Source organism: Pipra filicauda, unplaced genomic scaffold, assembly GCF_003945595.2.
Source record: "Pipra filicauda isolate LSUMZ 115617 unplaced genomic scaffold, ASM394559v2 scaffold5_size6683894_pilon, whole genome shotgun sequence".
Lineage (NCBI taxonomy): Eukaryota > Metazoa > Chordata > Aves > Passeriformes > Pipridae > Pipra > Pipra filicauda.
Window position 1 is genome coordinate 5690981 of NW_024104754.1, and position 20889 is coordinate 5711869.

Sequence of the window (20889 nt, forward strand, 5' to 3'; positions counted from 1 at the left end):
GCACAGGTTCAAATTTGCTGTAAGGTTTTTGTGTACAATGAATTTTAAGCTTTAAATGTGTGTATGTGGAAAAGTCTGAATGTAAAATATCTTCAGTGTAAAAATTGTACAAAAGCCTTCACAATTTCAGTATCTAATACACCATTGTACACCACCAGTTATCTAAATATTGGCTATAGTCCAAAAAAAGCAGGAACTGCAAGATACACACTCCAACTTCACATAATCCAAAACAATTATGGGAGGAAAAAAACCTCCTCAATTTACTTGAAATAAAGCACTCAATTTTATTATAAGAGAGTACCAGTGGACAGGGCTTTCAGTCAGCACCCACCACCGTCTTTTTATTAAATATATAGCTCCCTATTTTCTTAAATATTTAGTTCCCTGTTAGCATTGAAAACTGTAATGCAGTTTTCTCATTTTGCCTGTAGGAGGAGTGTTAGGCAGCTAATAAGCACAATTGTATTTCATCATTGCCAAAAAAACCTTATTTAAAGGATAAGCTATTAAGCATTTTTCTAGCTAAACTCAGAATTTTCCTTTCAAATTTTAAAATAGAAATAATTAAAAAAATAAACTTTAAACTGTTTCTCTTCAATTAGGAAAAATGTTTTTAAACCCGCTACAAATTATATTCATAGCTTACATTAAAACTTTTTTTAAGTATTGTGACTAAACAAGGCTAAATTCAATTTCTAAGACAACAGCATTATTATTAATCTGTTCACACTACCATCCATGCCTTGCAGGTGAAAAATATGCCTGTGAGAATCAAAACTTATATAAAGCTGCTGGCATTCCCTTCTCAATTAAGGGATGTTAAGAAATTATCCCTACAGAATTCTAATACAGACAATCTTTTTCACATTTATTTTAATGTACCTTTAATATTCAAGTGACTTTAAATTGTGGGTTAAATAATTAAAAAATACAAAGATATAGGTAATAAAATTAGCAAGATAAATCCCACGTAAAAACATTTATTGCATTATTATATCCTCATACCTAAACTAGATTTTCTCAGAATAATTTCTAGCCTGCAACCAGAACTAGTCATCATTTCAAAAGAAGTTTAAGTAACAACTTCAGAATAAGCCCTCTGTCTTATAATTAATTTAAGCTGGAACTAATTCTTTTTTTCAAGTCAATTACAACAAACATAGGAAAAAAACTTTTTGGTGTTAAAATGTCTTGCACCAGAATTTGTATTTCACATGAATATGAAATGCATAATCAAAAAATAGCAGTGCATTAAAGGCAAATGTAATACTATGGATTAAAAATTGTGAATGGGAAATTCTCTGTAAATTTAGGTCGTTTGAGGGACGAAATTTGATGCCGCATAAGTTTTGGTCTGTTCACAGAAGGGAGCAAAAGTAATGATCAGATCACTAACATTTTACTGGCTTAAGAAAACTCCTTATTTCCCTATTCGGTTTCTTATAAAAAAGTCAATCAAACGAAACAGCCAAAGGGTAATTTCAGACATAAAACAGAACTCTGGCACAAATTGGGGCCTTAAATCCACACCTGCTATCAGGAACCCATTGTTGAGCAGAAGGCAGCATCACTACAACGTTACAGTGGTACCTTTTCATTACCCAGACACCAAGTCACGCCCATGTGCCTCGTGAGAACTGCCCTTGTCATCACAGAACTTAATCACTTAGGCTTCCCTGAAACTGAGTCAGAACCCAGAAATACTGTGTCCTTCAGATTAGCCCCTCTTATATGTCAGGCCAATAGACGTTCTCCAAAAAGAATAGGTAAGGTCACGAGTTTATCAGAATGCAGGAACAACTCTTAGCAAGGATATATAAGACTGTCAGACATTAAATGCTTGTTTGTTTATATAGAATGCTTACTTTAAAAAAATACCAGTTATGTAGTACTTAGTATTGATTGCTACAGGTGAAAAATATTCAATTAATAACAGAACTACAAAAACATTATTGACTAGAGTTCTGAATGCATTACTTGCAGGCAAAGCCAATAAGGATTAGCAGTAAATTTAAATTGTCTTGTATGCTTAAGTACTAGTTTCACATAGGATTAATTATGCTTTTGAAGCAACTTACCAGTGACATCAGTTTTTATGTCAGCAAGCTTAAAAAGAGGTGCAACTTGTTCATAATAAACATGAGTGGCTTCTTTTTTGTGGCTGCTTGGATTAACAAACACTTTTAAGGATTTTGGTCTGTTTTGAAAGCCTTAAAAGAAAAACACAAAATATTTAAGATTACATACAGCCCAACTATTTTTACAGCTTAAACGAATTTCTGATATTAGAATCATTAAAATACTTCAACAGGATAAGTAAATTATAGTCTAAAAAATGTTTCAATTACTTCTTGGATATGCATTATTTATCTCTAAATTACAGTACTGATTACTTTTGTGTGTACAGCTAATAAACAGTTGTAGGAACCAGAAAAAAAGTCTATGTCATAACCTAGCTAAATACTGATACAGGAATAGAAGGAATGTGAAGTTCTAAGCTTGAGCAACAAAAAAGAAAAGAAACACAAACACCAAAACATATCCTTGATGGAATATAATATGACACCCTCCTGGCAGGTACATGAAAAAAAACACCCAGTAAAACTGATACTACAACACAATACTTTTGGTTTTCTGAAAGTGCAAACCAAACAGCGCAAACAAAATTCCCTCACCTTGAAGGAGGTCCAAAGAAATAGAAATAAAATATAAAACTTGGCAATATCATTCAGAAATCCGAGAATTATTGTTCATTTTATTTTTTAAACATTTCGATCTTCAAAGTAATGAACTCCAAGGAAACAACACTGAGAAATAATGCTATACAAGCTGTACCTTGTCTTGCACATTGATCCCATGAAGTAATTTTATTCTTTGAAATACAGCATTTTGTTGAATAATAAATAACTCATACTAAACAAATAACATTACTTTTCAAGTTCTCTTCTCTAGAATTCCTAAAATTGCCATGGTTCAGTGAGGCTGCTTTGCTACAAAAAGCAAGGAGTAGCATGCAATACTGCTGTTGTTTTGTTAATTATTTAACATATATGATTTAAACAATTCTAGTTCTTATTTTAGTATCAGGTGAGACTATCACTTTCTTAGCCAAATAAAAGTTAGAATATCTGGCAAGTGTACAGCTTTCAACATTCAAGAACAAAACAAGTAGTAGGCCACATCTCCAAGAGGAGCCAAGTGTGAAAGCACATTTTCCTGGCCCATGAAGAGTATCACTTCAATTTTTACAGCCATGTGTACCTTCAGAGTATCAGCTGGGACTTTCTGAAGCTCATTCCACTTACTTTCCCTCAACAATTGAACAGGAATAATTCCTCAAAAAATTATAGCTAAATACTATTTCATCAGTAAAGAGGAAATATTTTCCTTAAGACCAAAATATAACAACTATAAAAAGTCCCATAGGTTATTTTTTTTTTTATTTAAACACGTCAAATAATCTGGAAATGAAAACTAGTACTTTATCCAGTTTGTGTTCATAAATATAGATGATTTCTTAAAGATACTGAAAGAAATTACTGGATCAATTTGCTGCTATAAACCCAAATGCATACTCAAAAAAATTTTATAACTATATTTATGTCAAAATGTTACACACAGTGTCAAGTCATTGCACAGCAAACTAATCCTGAGGAATCCTTAATGCCTGAGGAATCCTGCATGTCTTTAGCACAAGCCTTAAAAAGTATCTCCTTCAAAAAGGAGAAAAAAGAAAACGGAAAGAAAAGTAACTTGGTGAGGACTGCGGATGTGTTGGAGGGCAGGGCGGCTGTTCACCAGGACCTTGATTAACTACAAGAAAGGTCTGACAAAGCCTGAAGATGTTCAATAAAGACAAACACACAGGTCAGCACCTGGCCTGGCAAAACCCTATGAGTTGGGGGGATTGGGGACAGACTGACCACTCAGCACCTCTTCAGAGAGAATCGGCAGCTCCTGGTGGACAAGGAGCTGAGCATGAGTAAGTGTGCTCTTGATGCAGTGAAGTTGAAGTGCTTACTGGGTTGCAGTAAAAAGAGGACAACCAGCAGTCCAAAGGATACCACTATGCCCTTGTTTTTGACATCTTTTGAGCCTGAAGTTCAAAAACTGCATTCACTTTCAGGGCCCCCAGCACAAGACTGATGAAGCGGAGAAGGTCCAACGGAGAATTGTGACTACAAGGAGGGAACAGGCCACAGACAAGAGTCGGTGGCAGCTGACTTGTACAGCCTTAAGAGCAGAAACTATCTAAATGCTTGCCTTAAGTATCTACTGCAGGAGTACAAAGAGCACCAAGCCAGGCCCCTTGTAGGTGCAAGGACAAAAAGGCAATGGACACAAGTTGCACAAGGAACATTCCAATGTGAAAAAAAGAACAACACTCTTCACAATGAGGGCAGTTACACCATGGATGACATTGTCCATCCTTAGAGATTTTTAAAACTTACCTGGACATGGCTCTTAGCAACCTGATCTCTTTTAGAAGCTCACCTGCCCTGAGCAGGAAGCTAGAATGGATTATCTCCAGAGGTCCATTCCAATTGAAATTATTCCTGATTCTCTAGAAACAGAAGCAAGCACTGCAGCTATGTACTTCAGTGCAATTTCTAATCACAGGAATTACAACACAAACAAGGAAGACTACAGAAAAGTTTCCAAGGACTATTAATACATATAAATGATCATCATAAAGATATTATAATAATGTCGTAATTGAAATACACTATCTGGTATTATTACAGTCTTTTAAAAGCTATAAAAATATTAAGACCAAAAAAATAATTTCTGTGATTTGATAATTTGCCTAAAGCATCAGTAGAAATCAAATTGAAAACTACAATAATAAGGACTCCTGATTTAAAAGAGTAAAGATTTAGCCACATTCATAAATGTGCTGTCATGCTTTTTATCTTCTTTACCGGAACTCCTACCTGGGACAGCTGGTCCTAAATGCTCAACCGCCACCAAACCCAGAGCCACAAAACTCTAAAAACTGGCTTCAGAGTCATTGATTTCTAAGTATACCTTTAAACTTAAAAAAAAAACCAAAAACTTTGTTGTAATATAAGACACAAAGCAGAGGGAATAGGAAAGTGTAGTTTATAGAATTAGAGAAAGGTGATGAAATGTCATAAATTGTCACCCAGACAGTGCAAGTAGCAACACTGCTAAACAGTCATTAGGAGAAAACTGAAGGGAAAAAAGCAAACATCACTATCTCACTTCCATGTTTTTGAGTTTCAGGTGTACAAATTTAAGCCCTGGCTAACAAGTTTAAAAGAAATCCTAAGTATGGAAAAGAATACAGGTTTTTCAACTGGTGAAAAAAAATTCTATATTTTTAAGGAAACAGTTGAACTTCATTTTTTAAAACAAAAATTGGTTTATTAAATGATTCTAAATCAGAAACTGCATTTACGATGATGTATATTAGGCTATTGCTGAAAAGTAGATCAGAGTTGACACATAAATCCTAGTGAGATTTTTAAGAACCAAATGAATTCACAAGGTAAAAGTATTGGAATATTCTCTTTATGACTACTTGAATATCAATTTACTTTTTTGGAGAGGTAAAATATTTCATTTGCAGACACAGGTATCATAAATAAGGCTTTTGAGCAGAGCTGGTACACTACTGATGTGGTTTTGTTTGTGCCAAATAATTGCCAACTGACATGAAAGGATGATCGTGACAAAAATAATTACTTTATCTTTCCCAGCATGCACTGAACAGGTTATAACACACCAAACAACCGAGTTTTATGAAAAATATCCAGTATCAGTCAAAGATTAAACTTTCAGGCAATATTACTGTGAAACTTCTTTAAAAGTATTTTTAAATAATAATCTTTTAATTGTCTTTAAACAACATCTCTGTGAATGAATCAATGTCATTGACTACAGCGTGCAACTGAATCCAGTCTGCCAGCCTTTTGGTGTTCTCCTAACTGGTATTCTGTTATTGTTTTCTGTGGCTGCTCTGTTTGAAATGAACCAGCAGCCTAAAGCAGGAAGGCCAACTGTTCCTCTAGTACTAACAAATGTGCTAATATGCACTAGTTTAAACTTGATCTATCAAGTGAATCAGTGAACCATGAAGGGTGGTGGGTCAATCAGGGTGTTCTGAAAACAAAGGCTCATAGGGCAGCAGAGACGCTGCGCTCAGACATACATCTGTGCTGCTTTCAGTCCTTAGCTTTATGAAAATGGGTTTATGTTACAAAAGTTAAGAGCCTGGAATCATGTCATTACTGCCTACATTTATAAACACTTTATACAACATTAAGAATATTATACATGAGAAAAACTAATAACATGAGACGAATTTGTTAATGTAACTATGGAGATACCACTGTTAATATTAACTAACCAAAGTTAATGTTTAACATTAATGGTTTAATTAAAACTTCATGCATGAAGTTTCAGGCATTCATATCAAATCCCAGTATGATACTACAGAATGGTAGATAAAAATAAAAAAGCACTTCATGCTTTCTTTGCTGCTTTATCATTTATTCTTAACCACATTTACTGTCTTCTGTTAGTTTACAGATTTTTAAGTACAACATTTTCAAAAACAATTGTTAATGAAAATAAGTGCTATTTTGTTAAAAAAAATCCCAAAAAATGGATGAGCATTGACAATTGAGCATTTTCTCTCATTTCTGAGCCTGCCTTAACCCTTTAAAAAATACTGCGTGTTTGCATGCACTGAGGATTTTAGATTAAACAGTGAATTCTACTGACACAGTATGTCCCCACTGTACCTGCCTGTAAGTCCTGTACAAAAAGATGTGACGTATAAATGGAAATCACTGAGAGTCAGATGTGTAACAGGACTGACAGGAGAGCAACAGCACATTACAATCTTTCTAGGCTGCTCTTTGGGGCCTTCCAGGAGCCAGTCCAGAACCAATGTTCCACAGGTGCATTAAGATGGCACCTTACATATTAAGATGGTTACCTTACATCAGTTTAACAAACACATGGTGTACAGAAGATCAGTTTCCAGGACCACCATATCACTGAGCAGGCCCTTCATATCCAGCTGGCATGCATTTGAACAGCGGCAACATTAGGCAGAAAATAAAATTTATTTAAAAGTGGGAAGATGGTGGTACATATATTTTGTTACCCTGTCACACACATACAAAAAATAATAGGAGTCCCATAGACTCCCATAATAGGAGTCACTTTAACTAAATTCTAAACAATTATATGTCTTTGTGTGCTTACTTCTATGATGACAGGCTTCATAAAAAATTATAGCCTAGTCAAACTTTAAATTGAAGTACTCTGAACACAAAGTCAAATCAGAGGACACTTGCTATGAAGAGAGTAAGAAAGAACAGATTAAAAAACATGTATGAAACATTCATGTCAGACATATCACACAGTAAAAGAGAAATTGTGCACATGAAATTTCAGAAAAAAAATGAAATCTTCATTGGAAGATCAGAAACCTCCAGATAAAACTCTAGCTCACATCATCACTGATAAACTTCCTATTGTTGTTCCTTAATTAATGTATATGCATAAAAATATAAAAAAATCCTGCCAAAGAGTAAGGTAAACAAATAGAAATTGCATTTATCTTCAGAGGAAACACACCTGTCAGTCACATGTACAGTCATTTTTCAGAACGTCTAAGTATTGTTGACAGACATACCCAAATATATATATGTTCTACTTTGGTAAATCACCTCCTTTTCATTTGCTACAGCCCAGAAACAATAAAAAAAAAACCTCCAAGTAAATAATGCAGCAGTTAATGAAAAATTACTTTGGGATCAGATAGATTGGGGAAAGGGGGCAGGGCAGTACACTGAAATTTTAACTATTTTAGAAGGATAAAACCAAAAGGAGACACTGAGTTCATTAACAAAGATGTCTCCAACACTATTACGAAAGGAAAAAAAAAAGCTGCAGCAAAAACTATGAAAATTCATCACTGTTTCACACAGAGATATCAAAGTGCCTTTTGAGATTTCAATTACTGTGAAATCAACAGATCTCAACTTCATTGTATACTTTTAGTCCAGACCTAAATCCTACTGGGAACTTCATACCGATGTTTGGTACATTTTAATTCAGAAGACTTTTTTTCTGAATTATACCATAACTATACCATCACTGCTTGAATTACTGATAATGGGCCTCTGCCACACTGAGTGCATAAATATTGATGCTTTTTTGGTGATTTTACTAATAGGAAGGCAGTCTGACTATCTAGCCAGAACATAACAGTATGAAAATTACAGAACTTAGAATAATATACACATTAGTCAATGATATTTGGGGGCATGGTTGTCTGATTATTTTTTCCCCTCCGAGTTTCATTATTCCTGAGGTAGAAGGCAAGTAGAAAAAAATATACTGATCAGACATCAAAAAAAATCAGCACAAGGTTTGAGCTTCTGGAGAAAGACAAGCTGAAGGAAGAACTTGAAACAGCAACATTACACAGAATACTTTTTTCAGGTTCACGTGGCTTCCAATTACAAAGCTATAAAACAGAGACTTCACCTTGAGGTCAAGGCAACCTGAGCAGAGATACTGCAGGTTTTTTTTTCTGTGAACATATGGTATCACTGCTCCTGATAGATGGAGGGTAATCTGGGAACAAAACAGACATTTGCTCCTTATGCAAATGTCCTTGCCTTTATGGGTAGCTGGAGATCTGCAGGAATCTTGGCACTTCTGCAGATTTAGATATTTCACGATAAAGTCTTTCAAAAAGGAAGACTTTTTAATAACATCTTCATTTGAAAAATCCGAAGTATACTGTAGACAAACAGTGTAAGAATGTGCTGTTAATAACTCATGTTGTATCTCTAATATCTGCTTTGACACTTAAAAGTCATTTCACTAGAAGTACACTAGAAATTGTTATTGAAAGTGTTGTTACAAACACTACAGATGTACAAGATTTGAATTCTGTAATCTGCCCCAGTCTTAACAATTCACCTGGAGTTTTAATAGTCTATTACAAGACGGACTGTTTTATTTCTGTTCTAAACAAACTCATTTGCTATAATCTGTAAACAGAGGCATGTTTTGGAACTAAATCAGAGTTTGGTGTGGCGACGGAAGTGTTGTTTTGGGGTTTTAAATCAAAAGTGTGCTATATTATGTGTTTTTCCAATATAAACTAGAGTAAAAGGCTTGTATTTCTTGTGGGGCTCTTTTCCCTAAACAGTGAATAGTTTTTCTTAAATTGGATACCACTTCCATAAAAATATAAAACTATAATGGGTAAAACAAAGCATCCTGAAATGGGCACTAGCCTAGGCAAACACTGAAAGATATTTTTAAAGTAAAGAATTGCCTCTCATCATTAGTGTCAATACACTTTATATCAAATTATACAGAAGTCCTACAGAACCTTAAGAGCACTGCCACCTGTGAATTTATGGAGATGAGGAAAGTCTCTCCCATTAGTCTCTTAAAGAATCTGCATGTCTCAAGTGGGAGGTCCTAAACAGTCACCAAAACATTCCTGAAGAGTTCTCAGAACTGCAACTACTGTAGTAGTGATGCAATTTCAAGTGAAAATATCAACAAAATATTTTATTTCTTTCAGAAAGAGATTTCCCAAAAGACTCTTCAGTCAGAATAAACTACTTATTTACAGTATCTTTTAAAACACTTCCAAAAAATAGCATCTATTTGTTTCATTTTCACAGATAGTCAATTATTGTCACTTCCTTAAATTTCACACTTCACCATGCAAAATTTCAGTACTAAACATTTGCCAGAAATAACATTCATATCTGCATGTCTTAATTTCCACAAGCAAAATGTTTCTAAGCTTCACTCAGCCTCATGTATTACCAATAGAAATAACATCAACACCAATCAAATGCTTACCGCTCAAAATTTCCTTCAGATGTCTAAACCATGACTGGCAATGATCTTCACTTAAGTTATTTAAATGGATAGCACAGTCTGTTAGTTTATTCTCTTCTTTATTCAAGCATTTAAAAACTGTGATACCCAACAAAGTGCCACCTTTTGTCTGGCCTGCAAAACGACGTCGTTTCAGTTTTACCGAAAATACATCTTTCATTTCAATAATCTCCTCTTGAGCCTGTAAAACCATACTGGAATCATCTGTAAGGGGGAAAAAAGAAAAGCATTAGCAATATGATTAGGAGTACACATATAAAAAAGATACTGTTATGGCTTCATCTCTAGCTTCATTTGTTGCATGTTTGTGCTTGTATTGAAACTTGTTGCACAGCATTTGTCTCAGTCACAGGTCTTATATTTTACCAGCGTTCTGTTATGTATCCAGCTATACAAATAACACAATATCAAAGAGATTATTTAATCAGTTTTCTGATATTCAAAAAAATTAATAACATTGCACACTCTAAGAACAGCAAATGAATTTTTTTGTATTTGCATTCAAGAAGCAAAATCTTTATTGTATTCTCCTAAATCATAGCAATCATGGATGTTGTATACTTCTCAATCGTAGATCAGAAATTGTGCTATGATTCAAGCTGACTATACGCTCACTGTATTATTTCATTTGAAACAACCATTGCATTTGGGGTTTACACTAGAAATGTATCAGAAAATAGCTAAGCAAAAATAGAGAAATAAACCAGAATTTCATTTTTGAGTTATGAATTTACCTTAGAAGACAAGAAAAACAGTTTCAAAAAAGTTCTTGTGACAGTTCAAGATCCTCACCCCTAGGGGAGATTTGTGTTAGGCTAAGTGAAGGTTTTATTATCTTATGGCTGTTACATACATGGACACTATGGCTGCAGACACTATCACTTCACTTCCAAATGCCTTTTGGAGAGGTATCAACTGAACCACTATGGTACAGGCTTCTCCTTTTTCTGCTCTCTTGTGCTGCAAAACACCTGATTCCTCAAAAAAACAAAGTCAAATACACAAACTGAAGGAAAAATGTCGCTGTTCCTGTAGGTGCCAGGTACTCTGGACACAGAAAGAAAAGTTTCCTCACTTTCTCTGTAATAACAGCAGATCTGATACACTATCCAACAAAGGTCCCTTGGCAGCCCAAGGCAAGAAATGCTAGAAACCAGAAACCTTTCCCAAATCTAGCAATAGTTCTGTCAACTGGTTTCTCAACAGCAAAAGCCATAACAGATTCTGTTTGATGCATAGTTGCTACATGCTGTACTCAAGTGCCAGGAAAAGTGTATTTTAACCGCCATCCTGGGAAAGATGGACAGCACCACCTACTTCATTACACCATATGAAGCTGAGGGTTTCAGCAAGTCATAGGTCTTCTGGGCAGGAAAAAAAGAAGACTGCGTCAATTCTTGTAACAGTTTTATGCTGGCATTTCTCAACATCATTTCTTGAACTAGACTATGCAGTGATTACCCTTCTATCCCTAAATCCTGGAGGACTGCACCTCAGCCATGCTAACACAGATAAAGCTCAAATCAGTATTACCTCTCCTCATAATTCTCAACCAAATCATTTTTTCCTGTTCCATACCAAATAACCTACTACAAATGGAACTATGCCCTTATTATACTTCCCACGTATTTTTCCCACCTTGTTATATTTTAACATCATAATTTCTCCATAAATCAGCTACTAAGGTATAAAATTGCTCTGAAATCATTTCATTCTTAGCAGGAATACTGTGACAAGTAAATGTTCGTGTGCACTGAGATAATACACAGGAAATTGTAGTGCAAATTTTCAGAAGTACACAGCAAATAAACAGGAGGAAACTCACCTAACAATTAAAAAAAAAAAAAAAAACAGATATCTTAAAGTACTGTAATGATTGCTGTAGAAGTATTTTCTATAGGATACATTGAATGGAATCAAGGAACTGAGTGGGGGAATATTGTGTGATTCCATTTGAATTATGATTTTCCATAGTCTCAAAGTAGACATTGCACAAGTAAATTTGGTACTAACATTACCAAACCCAAGATCTTCACTTTTTTCAAACTTTGTATTGCTCTTCTTTAGGGGTAAAGAGTCTTGGTAGGTCTTAAAGGAAAGATTGACTGGTGATACCCCAAATCACTTACCTGGGACTGCATAGTTTATTATCTTTATTAAACACTTGTTTTAATTTTTAAACCAGCATTTTCGAGGGGGTCTGCTTATTTTTTTTTCTAGAAAGTCTCACTGTCAGACATACAGTATACTGAAAATTCTAGCATATAGAAACTCAATGTTTTAGGAAAATGAGTAAACAAAGACAGATGAAATACAACCACAACCATTCTGCAGCAGTAACTGAGCTGCAGCATTTATTTCCCCAGACCAATACAAATATTCTAAAGTACTTTGCTTGTTAAATACTTTTAAATATTGTGGCACTTAGTGCCATGGTCTAGTAACCACAGCGGTAGCAGATCAAGGGTTGGACTTGATGATCTCAGAGGTCCTTTCCAACCCAGCTGATTCTATGATTCTATGAAATAAATAATATTTTTAAATAAATAATATTTTGGATTAAACTATTAGTTTTGCAGAGAATATCACAAAATCTAGTATGCCAATGTTATGGATGGGCATCACAGATAAATTACAAACATTAGCCTATTTGTCCTGCACAAGTCAAATAAATTGAACGCCTGTTAAAATACTTTTTTATTCCCCACTAGCTTTCATAAAATGATATTTAGTCATAAGCTAGATAAGGTCTGCCTTGTCTTTTCTTTTCATGACACTATTTCAGCCAGTTACTTACTTGTTTTTACATCTTCCTCTTACTGTGTATTTATCAAATTTTTGTGTTGCTCACATGCAGGTTAAACCTTTTGAAATTTAAAATAACACATTCTTACTAGGTAGCACTACACTTACAAAACCTGGTTGTTTTACTGGAATACATTTCCAGATGCAGCTCAGAGTAACATATTAACTGTAGGAATACTGAATCATACAAAACCATCACCCTTAGGTTTTAATCTGTAGAGGAAATGTTGAACTAGCTGGTAGGATCAGGACAGCCAATTGTTATTAAAGTTGCTAAGAAATCTGCATAAAATCCCAGGCATATTCTAAAATTTTCATATTCTATGCTTACTGAAAATAAGATCATTGCAAATACAGTAAAATTTTATTTAAAAATTCAGATAAAGAATTTATACCTTATAGAGCTATACTGATAAAGTACTTCTACTGTGTGATAACAACAAAGTTTACTTTCAGAATAAAGTGTGTACTGGATTACATACTTTTTTTAAACTTTGAAAACCCTATTGGTTTGTTAGCGTGATATTGGTTATTGCTAGCAGTTTCAGGACATTAACTGTCCTCTCACATTACTTAGAAAGATATTGGGTACCATCTGTTCTTGCAAGAGATTTAAGTATACATCTATTAGATATCATGCTATTTATTTAATTCAGTACCCACTTCCCATTGTTGTATCTTCTGAAAAAAAGTCAATTTAATTACAGGGAATAAAGATAATCTCTTCTACCAGGCTGCCCTGTCATCATGAAAGCAGAGAGGGAACCTGTATAAAGTAGGTTACAGGCGTTAGGAAAGAGAAAAACTAACAGCACTTAACATTTAAAAGATCTAACAAAACCAGAATATACGGCACTTAAAAAAAAATTACTATAAGCCAAGGGCTTGTCTAAATCAATCTCTGCACATCTGTCTGATGTAGAGCGTAAACAGGATTAGAGGTGGATTTATCTGCTTGACGCTAATTGTACTCACAGTTTCTGCACATGTCCACTTTTTTTTTCCAAATACAGCATAAAAAAAAAGAAAAGCCTGGATATATGAATTTCTAGGAAGTTTTATGCCCCTATTTATCCTCTCACTAATTTCAAGCAATGAGACTATCTCACATTTTTCCTAATTATGGTAGTCCAACCTCTTATTAAATAAAAAATTATGTCTACCAAGCTAAATGAAAAGAAGAGGAACTAATACATTCAAATATAGTTTAATTGTAAATAGCGAGCCAAATTTTAATTAGTTCATACAGTGTTAAACTAGACATTAAACAAATAGATTACCTCATGTTTACAGGAGTACTACTGAAAAATTAAACAGTTTTAAAGACTATGTGTTATTAAAATATAAACACCAAGACTTCTATAACAAAACACTTTTTGGGCTGTTTTTCTCCCACAGAGTCCCAACATCTAGAAGTGGTACTTAAGGACTTTATTTCCATAACAAATATCTGGAATACATGGAAAATTGCAGAAAATACACATGAAATGGGACCGTATAAGTTAAGCAGAAGAACTGGACAAGAAGCAAAATGGGTTATACTCCCTTGGTCACAAATGCTTCCCATGACCTTTGGCAAGACACCCAGCCCCCTTAACTACATTTAATAGATAAATCTTTTACACAGTTTAGGCTCCCTGTTCCATTACACTCTCAAAGTTTATTTCTGTGACAGTTGATTGCTCTAGCTGAGCACAGTGTAACATAACAGAAATAATGAGAGATTTTAGAAAATCATTAAGACTATACCCAAGAAAACACAGTGATCAGTACTTATTACAGAAGTGTCTTATTACAGAATTGATTACAGACCATCCTACACTGTATGAACACTTCAAAACAATGATTCGGGACATATAATAAAATACAACTGTGTTAATATAAACCCAAAATAAATATAATCAAAAATTAAATTAGTTTTGAAAATACATCTATAAATTTAGGTTTAGGAATATTTAAAATTAATATGATAATGTCTAATGCATATAAACCAGCAACTATTAACCCATCAATAATTAAGCTTGGTTTTCCCTTACTGTAAATTAGCAAAGTACAGTAAGCAGTATGTAACTGATTCATAAAACCTCCACAGTTTTCGCTTCTTATTAATTAAGAAGGGCTGGCAATGAGAAATATAAAGAAGTAGGTATGATCATTCTTGCCAGAAGAGCAAAGAATCACTGTAAAGCTTGTCAGGCTATTCAACACTCTAAATATGAGACAGAAGAGCTAGTTTCAAAACACCTGAATTTTCAAGGTGTTTTTTTTTTTTATTTCAAAAAGACAGGTCATGCAACACCTCTGACGAAAATTGATGTTATGCTTCTTACTCTTTTTTGAAGCAAAGAAAGCAAAATTGCAATTTCTGCTTGCCAAAAGTATCAAACAGTAAGCTGAGGTGGTACCGCAGGGGCCAGGTTGGGGACGGGTTGTTTTTTATTTGAAGATTACCATTACATTACTTTAGTCCTTTTAAATGGTGTTGTAAGAGAAACATAACACAAAAACACGTGGCCTAAAAACACATTTCTCGGACTGTGTGTAATGACCTCCTTTGGAACAGGAAGGAGTTCAGAAAGTACTGCAAAGGACTGAAGAGATGCATCTCAGCTTCTCCAGAGCTGGAGAGTAAAAGCAGGGTGTAACTACTAACTTCATCTTTTAATGGCAGCTATTCACTTGCAGCAACAGCTGTATTGCTTCAGGGCAGAAAACTGAGCTTAAAAACATCTGACAGGAATACAACCAATTTTCATTCTCCTTCTCTAGAGAATCTGAGGGTGAAGCGATGTATTTTGCCAAGCCAATGCAATACTTTGCTGCTAATCCCTCTCGCAATACAGACACCTACCCTCAACTCACCTGCCATAACTGTGCAATCCAGCCCTTTTCCTTATGTCTAGCACTGGGCACAACCAAGCTGAGTCAAATCAACTCCCTAAAGTAACATAGATCATTCACTTTTCTTTTTCCCCTGGCTTAGTCTTCCGACAAGTTGTTTAGTATAATCACAAGTCCTACAAAACTGGAGATGCTACAAAGTGATAAGAAAATTCACAGCAGGGAAGAAGGAAGGACTGGGACCATCTCCTTTCATCATTTCAAGTCAACATGGTTTGAGCCAATCTGCTGTGCATTTTCACTTCCAACGGTTAACTCCTCAAAGATCATATAAATCAACAAGAGTCAGCAAGAACTGGGAAAGATGCACAACGGCATCACTTAATTCTTTAGAGCTCTAGTAACATCTTACAAATAAAAACCAAAAAAATATAAGTCTCAGGATAAAACTCCACTTTACAAACCTATAATGACACCTTCAGTTAGTTTCACTGGACAAGAAGTTACATGCTATTTTAATACATCGCTTGTTGCCGTGGGAGTTAGGTGTTGAAAAAATCTCCTGGAGCAGTTAATTAGGGGTGAGATAAGAAAAGGTTTATTATGCCAAGGCAAAGATGTTACAGGACGCGTGCAGGCCGTGCCTGAGACGTTACATTTTATAATACCATCCATCCAATCTCAGATGTGTCCACCCTGTGGCCTTTACTCTGGTCCGCCCCGGGTCCATCCCCTGAAAATGGGTCTGGGGGCTTTTGGGGACCCTCTGTTCATCCCATCTTCATCAGAGCACAAAGGGTACATAGCCACCCAGTTTTTGACCGTGTTCTGTGGTTTAGGCCCTGATATGATGTTCTGCCAACAATCTAGGCCTTGCCTTGACAAAAGACTAAACATTTCCGCTGTATTCGGGGGTAGGGGTGATATAGGGAGCATAGAATGGGGTAAGAGGGTTAAGGAATGTGTAAACAAGGGTGCTAGAGGGAAAGGGATGCTGCTTTTAGAGTCTACTTCCACTACTTATAAAACTTACAAGTACTAGAAAAATAAAAACCATTAGGGGCTTAAGGCATCATACTAAAAGGCATTATTCACTATTCCAGCTTAAAGAAGTCATCTTATTTGAAACTACTATCGCAGGTAGATAGCTCTAAAAATAGTATTATGATGAAGAAGAATTAACATCCAAAAAAAATAAAATTCTTCAACAGATTTGTATTTCAGGTTTCAATTTTTCAACACCATACTAGTCAAAAGAAACCCAATAAACCTAGCAATTTTCCAATTCAAATCTCAATCCTGAGATAAAATCTTACATTATATAACAGAAATTATTTTATTTCTCTGTTTAGTAATTCTTTCAAATAATTTTTAAAAAGACGCAATGTGGTAAATACAACAATATAAAACTGGCTTTCGTGGTGCTATGTGAGTTTCATTACATTCTATAAAAAGTGAAAAGTTTTTTCATTCTTGCTCGGGCTGTTTCTTGACAATTTTAGTATACTCACAGCATGGGTAAACCCATCTAAAACTTCAACCTCCTACCTTTCATCTTCCCCTCTTGTCTCCCCCACTTTTCAAATGGTTCTATCACCCCAACACCCCTTGACCAGCTGATTCCAATCCCTGTTCTCCACCATATCTTTTAAAAACTAATCCTCACACTTCTGAACATCCTCATCAAACCAGGTGGGCCGTTGCAGATACATGCCCTGTGCCAGCATCATATCATAGCAACTGCAGCAAGACCAGCATTAGGGAACAATTAGTATAGTCCTTGAAGTCTTGAGTTCGACCATACTCAATGACTTAAAGCTGTAGTGAAGCTTAATCAAATTTTAAAAAATGGTAATAGGCAAACCTCTGAAAAAGAACGACCACCACCGAAGTGCCTCGTTCTGGCTGAACCAAAATGAAAGATGACATTGGCTACTGGCAGAGCAAACATGGGAACAGATACATTAATCCCATATGAAAGGGCAGAGTTTAGTACAGTTCAAAGGTTGTTTTTGTTGGAGCAAAATGATGAATTTAAAAATAAGCCCCTTAACAAGAAGATCTACTGGCAGTAATGCTAGAACAACACGGTTAGCTGAAAGGAAGCAGGGCAGACAACAAGAGATTTTGAATCTGAAGCATTCAAGAGGATTCATGAAGCAAAGACTTTGCTTTTTAATACTTATCTTTTCTCATTAACACCACAGCAACAAAGGGGTCACTGAAAATATTTTTTTTATAGAAAGTTCTACATTTTATGTTAAGAATACAGCCCACATACTGCTTAATTTCACAATATAGTTTGAAAAGTAGTAGCAAACCTTTTATTTAGTGCCTGAAACTTCATGGCTTTTCATTTAAGAAGTGAAAGAAGTTATGTAAGAAATTTTGGAGTAACAATGGGGTGAAAAGCATCGCTGATTTTCATCATTTTGTAAAACCTCTACAAACATAAGCATCAGATTAAATTACTCATCTTACCAGCCACACAACCATCATAAAACAGAATTCATTTAAAAAACAGAAGACAGGGATCTAATGGCTTACATGATTTAATACGTGGGCTAGCAGAGCTGAGAGATACTAAAGAAACCACAAAGAGGAAACATGAGCTTAATTCTACATTCCCTCGGAAACTTCTCACACATACACACACTTTTGTACCTACTCATTTATGGTATAATCATGGCAATTACTTCTGTCATTTTGGAAAGTAAGAAGAAGTGGAGAAACAAATAACCTCTTATGGCCACAAGACATTACTGAGTTTGAATAAATACAAGTTAATAATTACTTTTACTTGGACTTGTACTTCTGCTTCAGCCTCAAATACAGATTTACAAACCACCCACACTGCTAAATATCAGTGTCTCACTTTCAGGGAACTCAACATGCCTCAAATATCTGAATTTTGGTCTTTTCTGGAAAAGATTTTCAAGAAACATTTTCTTCACAAAAAAAAGAACAAATAGCCCGTCCTAAACAGAGGAAAATTTCCTTCCATAACATATTGGTAATTCATGTATACTGGCAAGTTATGCTTTTAGGTATTGAAGCATAGCTGTCAGCTGCTAGATAAGCTCACCCATGAACTTCTGTATGTTTGGCTTTATCCTCATTGATCTTTGATCTATTTTTTTTTCAGTTTTATTAAGAAAACTCAGGAATCTTTTGTATGTTTATATCTGCACCTTCTACACTAGCCCAAGGGCAAGAGATGGCAATAGCACCACCAGAATCCTCTGACAAGCATAAAACCCTTTTCTCACCCCAACACTCTTTGGCTCAGTTGCCACATAGGAACAGAAGGAATGTAGGCTACACCACTTTGCCTGCGGGGATGAATGAATACTATTTTGTTTGTGTACCCCCCAACTGTAACAAATAAAGGAAAAGCAACAAAAAAATCCCAAAATTTTGTTAGATTGTCTTTATAATATATTTTTCCCCTTCTTAGGGAAAATGTTTTATTTCTCTAACTTTGTAAAATATTTTGTCATATTAAAACTATAATTTATATTACACAATATATGTACAACCCAAAAATTACTTAGAACACAATGCCAAATTCAAGGTGCTCTTAGTCAATTGTGCAGTGTACAAATTAGCCTTTCATATAAAGAGGAAGCTTATAAAATACAACACTCCAGAAGCTTTCTGGTATTACAATTATTTTTATTATATAGAATTGACTCCATTTGCAGTGATGCATAAACCCGTGACTGAGGAAATTACATTCTCAGACTTTCATCAATTTTAAAATTTTGTTTGCAGCTTAACACGATGACAAACCTTTCACAAAAGATTTGATACCAATATGATGTGACACAATTGAACCAAACCTTAATTTCACTCACAGTAAGAAATCACAGGATTAAGTAACACTGTGCAGTCTTTTAGAAAAGTTTATTGCTTCCAGATGGATGCAAGTTTCCTTTCAGCACTGATTGTATCTTCTGTACACAGGGTGCCAATGTTACTATAAATATAGACAAAAGCAGTTATAAAGATAAATTATTAAAATATTGACATAAACAAGCTCATACAATACTGCCTCTTTCCACAAAGTACAGACAACTACATTAGAGTGCTGTCTGTATCACAAATGTTCAATATAAAACATGTGCACCCTTTTTAGAAATTACAACCCCTATATGAACAAGCACAAATTTACAAGGTATCCATAAAATGATTTCTAATTCAAACTGCGTGCTCTTTGCCCCATGTTGTGTAGTGCCATGTGTTTCACTGCATGGTGCACACTACCAAGATGTCCACCTGTGCCCATGTATCTGTGCAGCAAGCTAAGGATACACTTACTTCATTTAGCAGCAGAACTGTTAAATACACACTGCAACGCACTTACGTCAACCTAAAACTGTAAGTAATAAATACCTTCGAGCTAATTTAACTTTCAATCCATGTCCATCAGACACTGATAAACTGTATCAACAGGTCTACAGAATGTTTGCAGAAAAAAAAATCCTAGAGAATAACTGATTAGTCTATAAGAAAATCATATATAGTGCCATTTTGAAAATCAAAATACACTCAAAATTATCAGGTGAAGTCATTAATTTGAGTTTTTAAAATATTTTATGTTGTTATACTGTACAGAAATTATATGAATAATTGGTAATGACTCATTTAAAACATTTGAAATTTTCATGAGATTCTCAAAAATTGAGATCTCCATTTTGATTTGTGAAATAACCAGTGCATAAAGTAGAATAAGTTAATGCATTTTAGAGAACATGCAGAATTCATAAAATGCTTTATGAATAAAATGTCAACATTAAGGACCATGAAATTTATAATTAACCATCAGCATAGAAATAGTTTTCACTTTTACATCAAACTACATTAGTATACTAAGTTATATACAGAAACCTACTTATTTTCTGACAGGCATATCAACTTCTTTAAAACAGAGTCACTTTTAAAAAAAAAAAACCACCAACAACCTCCCCCCCCCAAAATGTTCCACAACTTGTGTTTCGCATCCTGGCATGCACCAGTAATTTCAAACAAGCAGTTTCCTACCTATTCTAAGCAAGTTCTTTGACATCCCCCATCAACTTCTCTCAACTCCAATATGGCAACTGCACCTACACGCCACATTTACATATCTATTCCTAATCCTAGTACTCAAATCAAACAGAAAGACTGATAAACATATATTACACAAAAAAACCCACCACCACCACCAAAAAAAAAAAAAAAAAAAAAAAAAAAAAAACAAAAACCCCCAACCAACCAGTTCCTGATGAAATTCACTGTTGGATAAACACATGTCAGATGACAAAGATGCACTTCAAATCTCCCATA

General features: G+C 34.8%; 1 protein-coding gene across 1 annotated transcript in view; it reads right to left on the reverse strand.

Moving 5' to 3' along the window:
- CERKL (ceramide kinase like) overlaps positions 1-20889 on the reverse strand; it is a 53399-nt gene that overhangs the window by 20658 nt on the left and 11852 nt on the right. The window contains exons 2-3 of the mRNA XM_027731468.2: positions 9877-10119; positions 2082-2213 (exon numbers count right to left, since the gene is read on the reverse strand). Of these exons, the coding sequence (XP_027587269.2) occupies positions 2082-2213; positions 9877-10119 (375 nt within the window). The remainder of the gene's footprint in view (positions 1-2081; positions 2214-9876; positions 10120-20889) is intronic.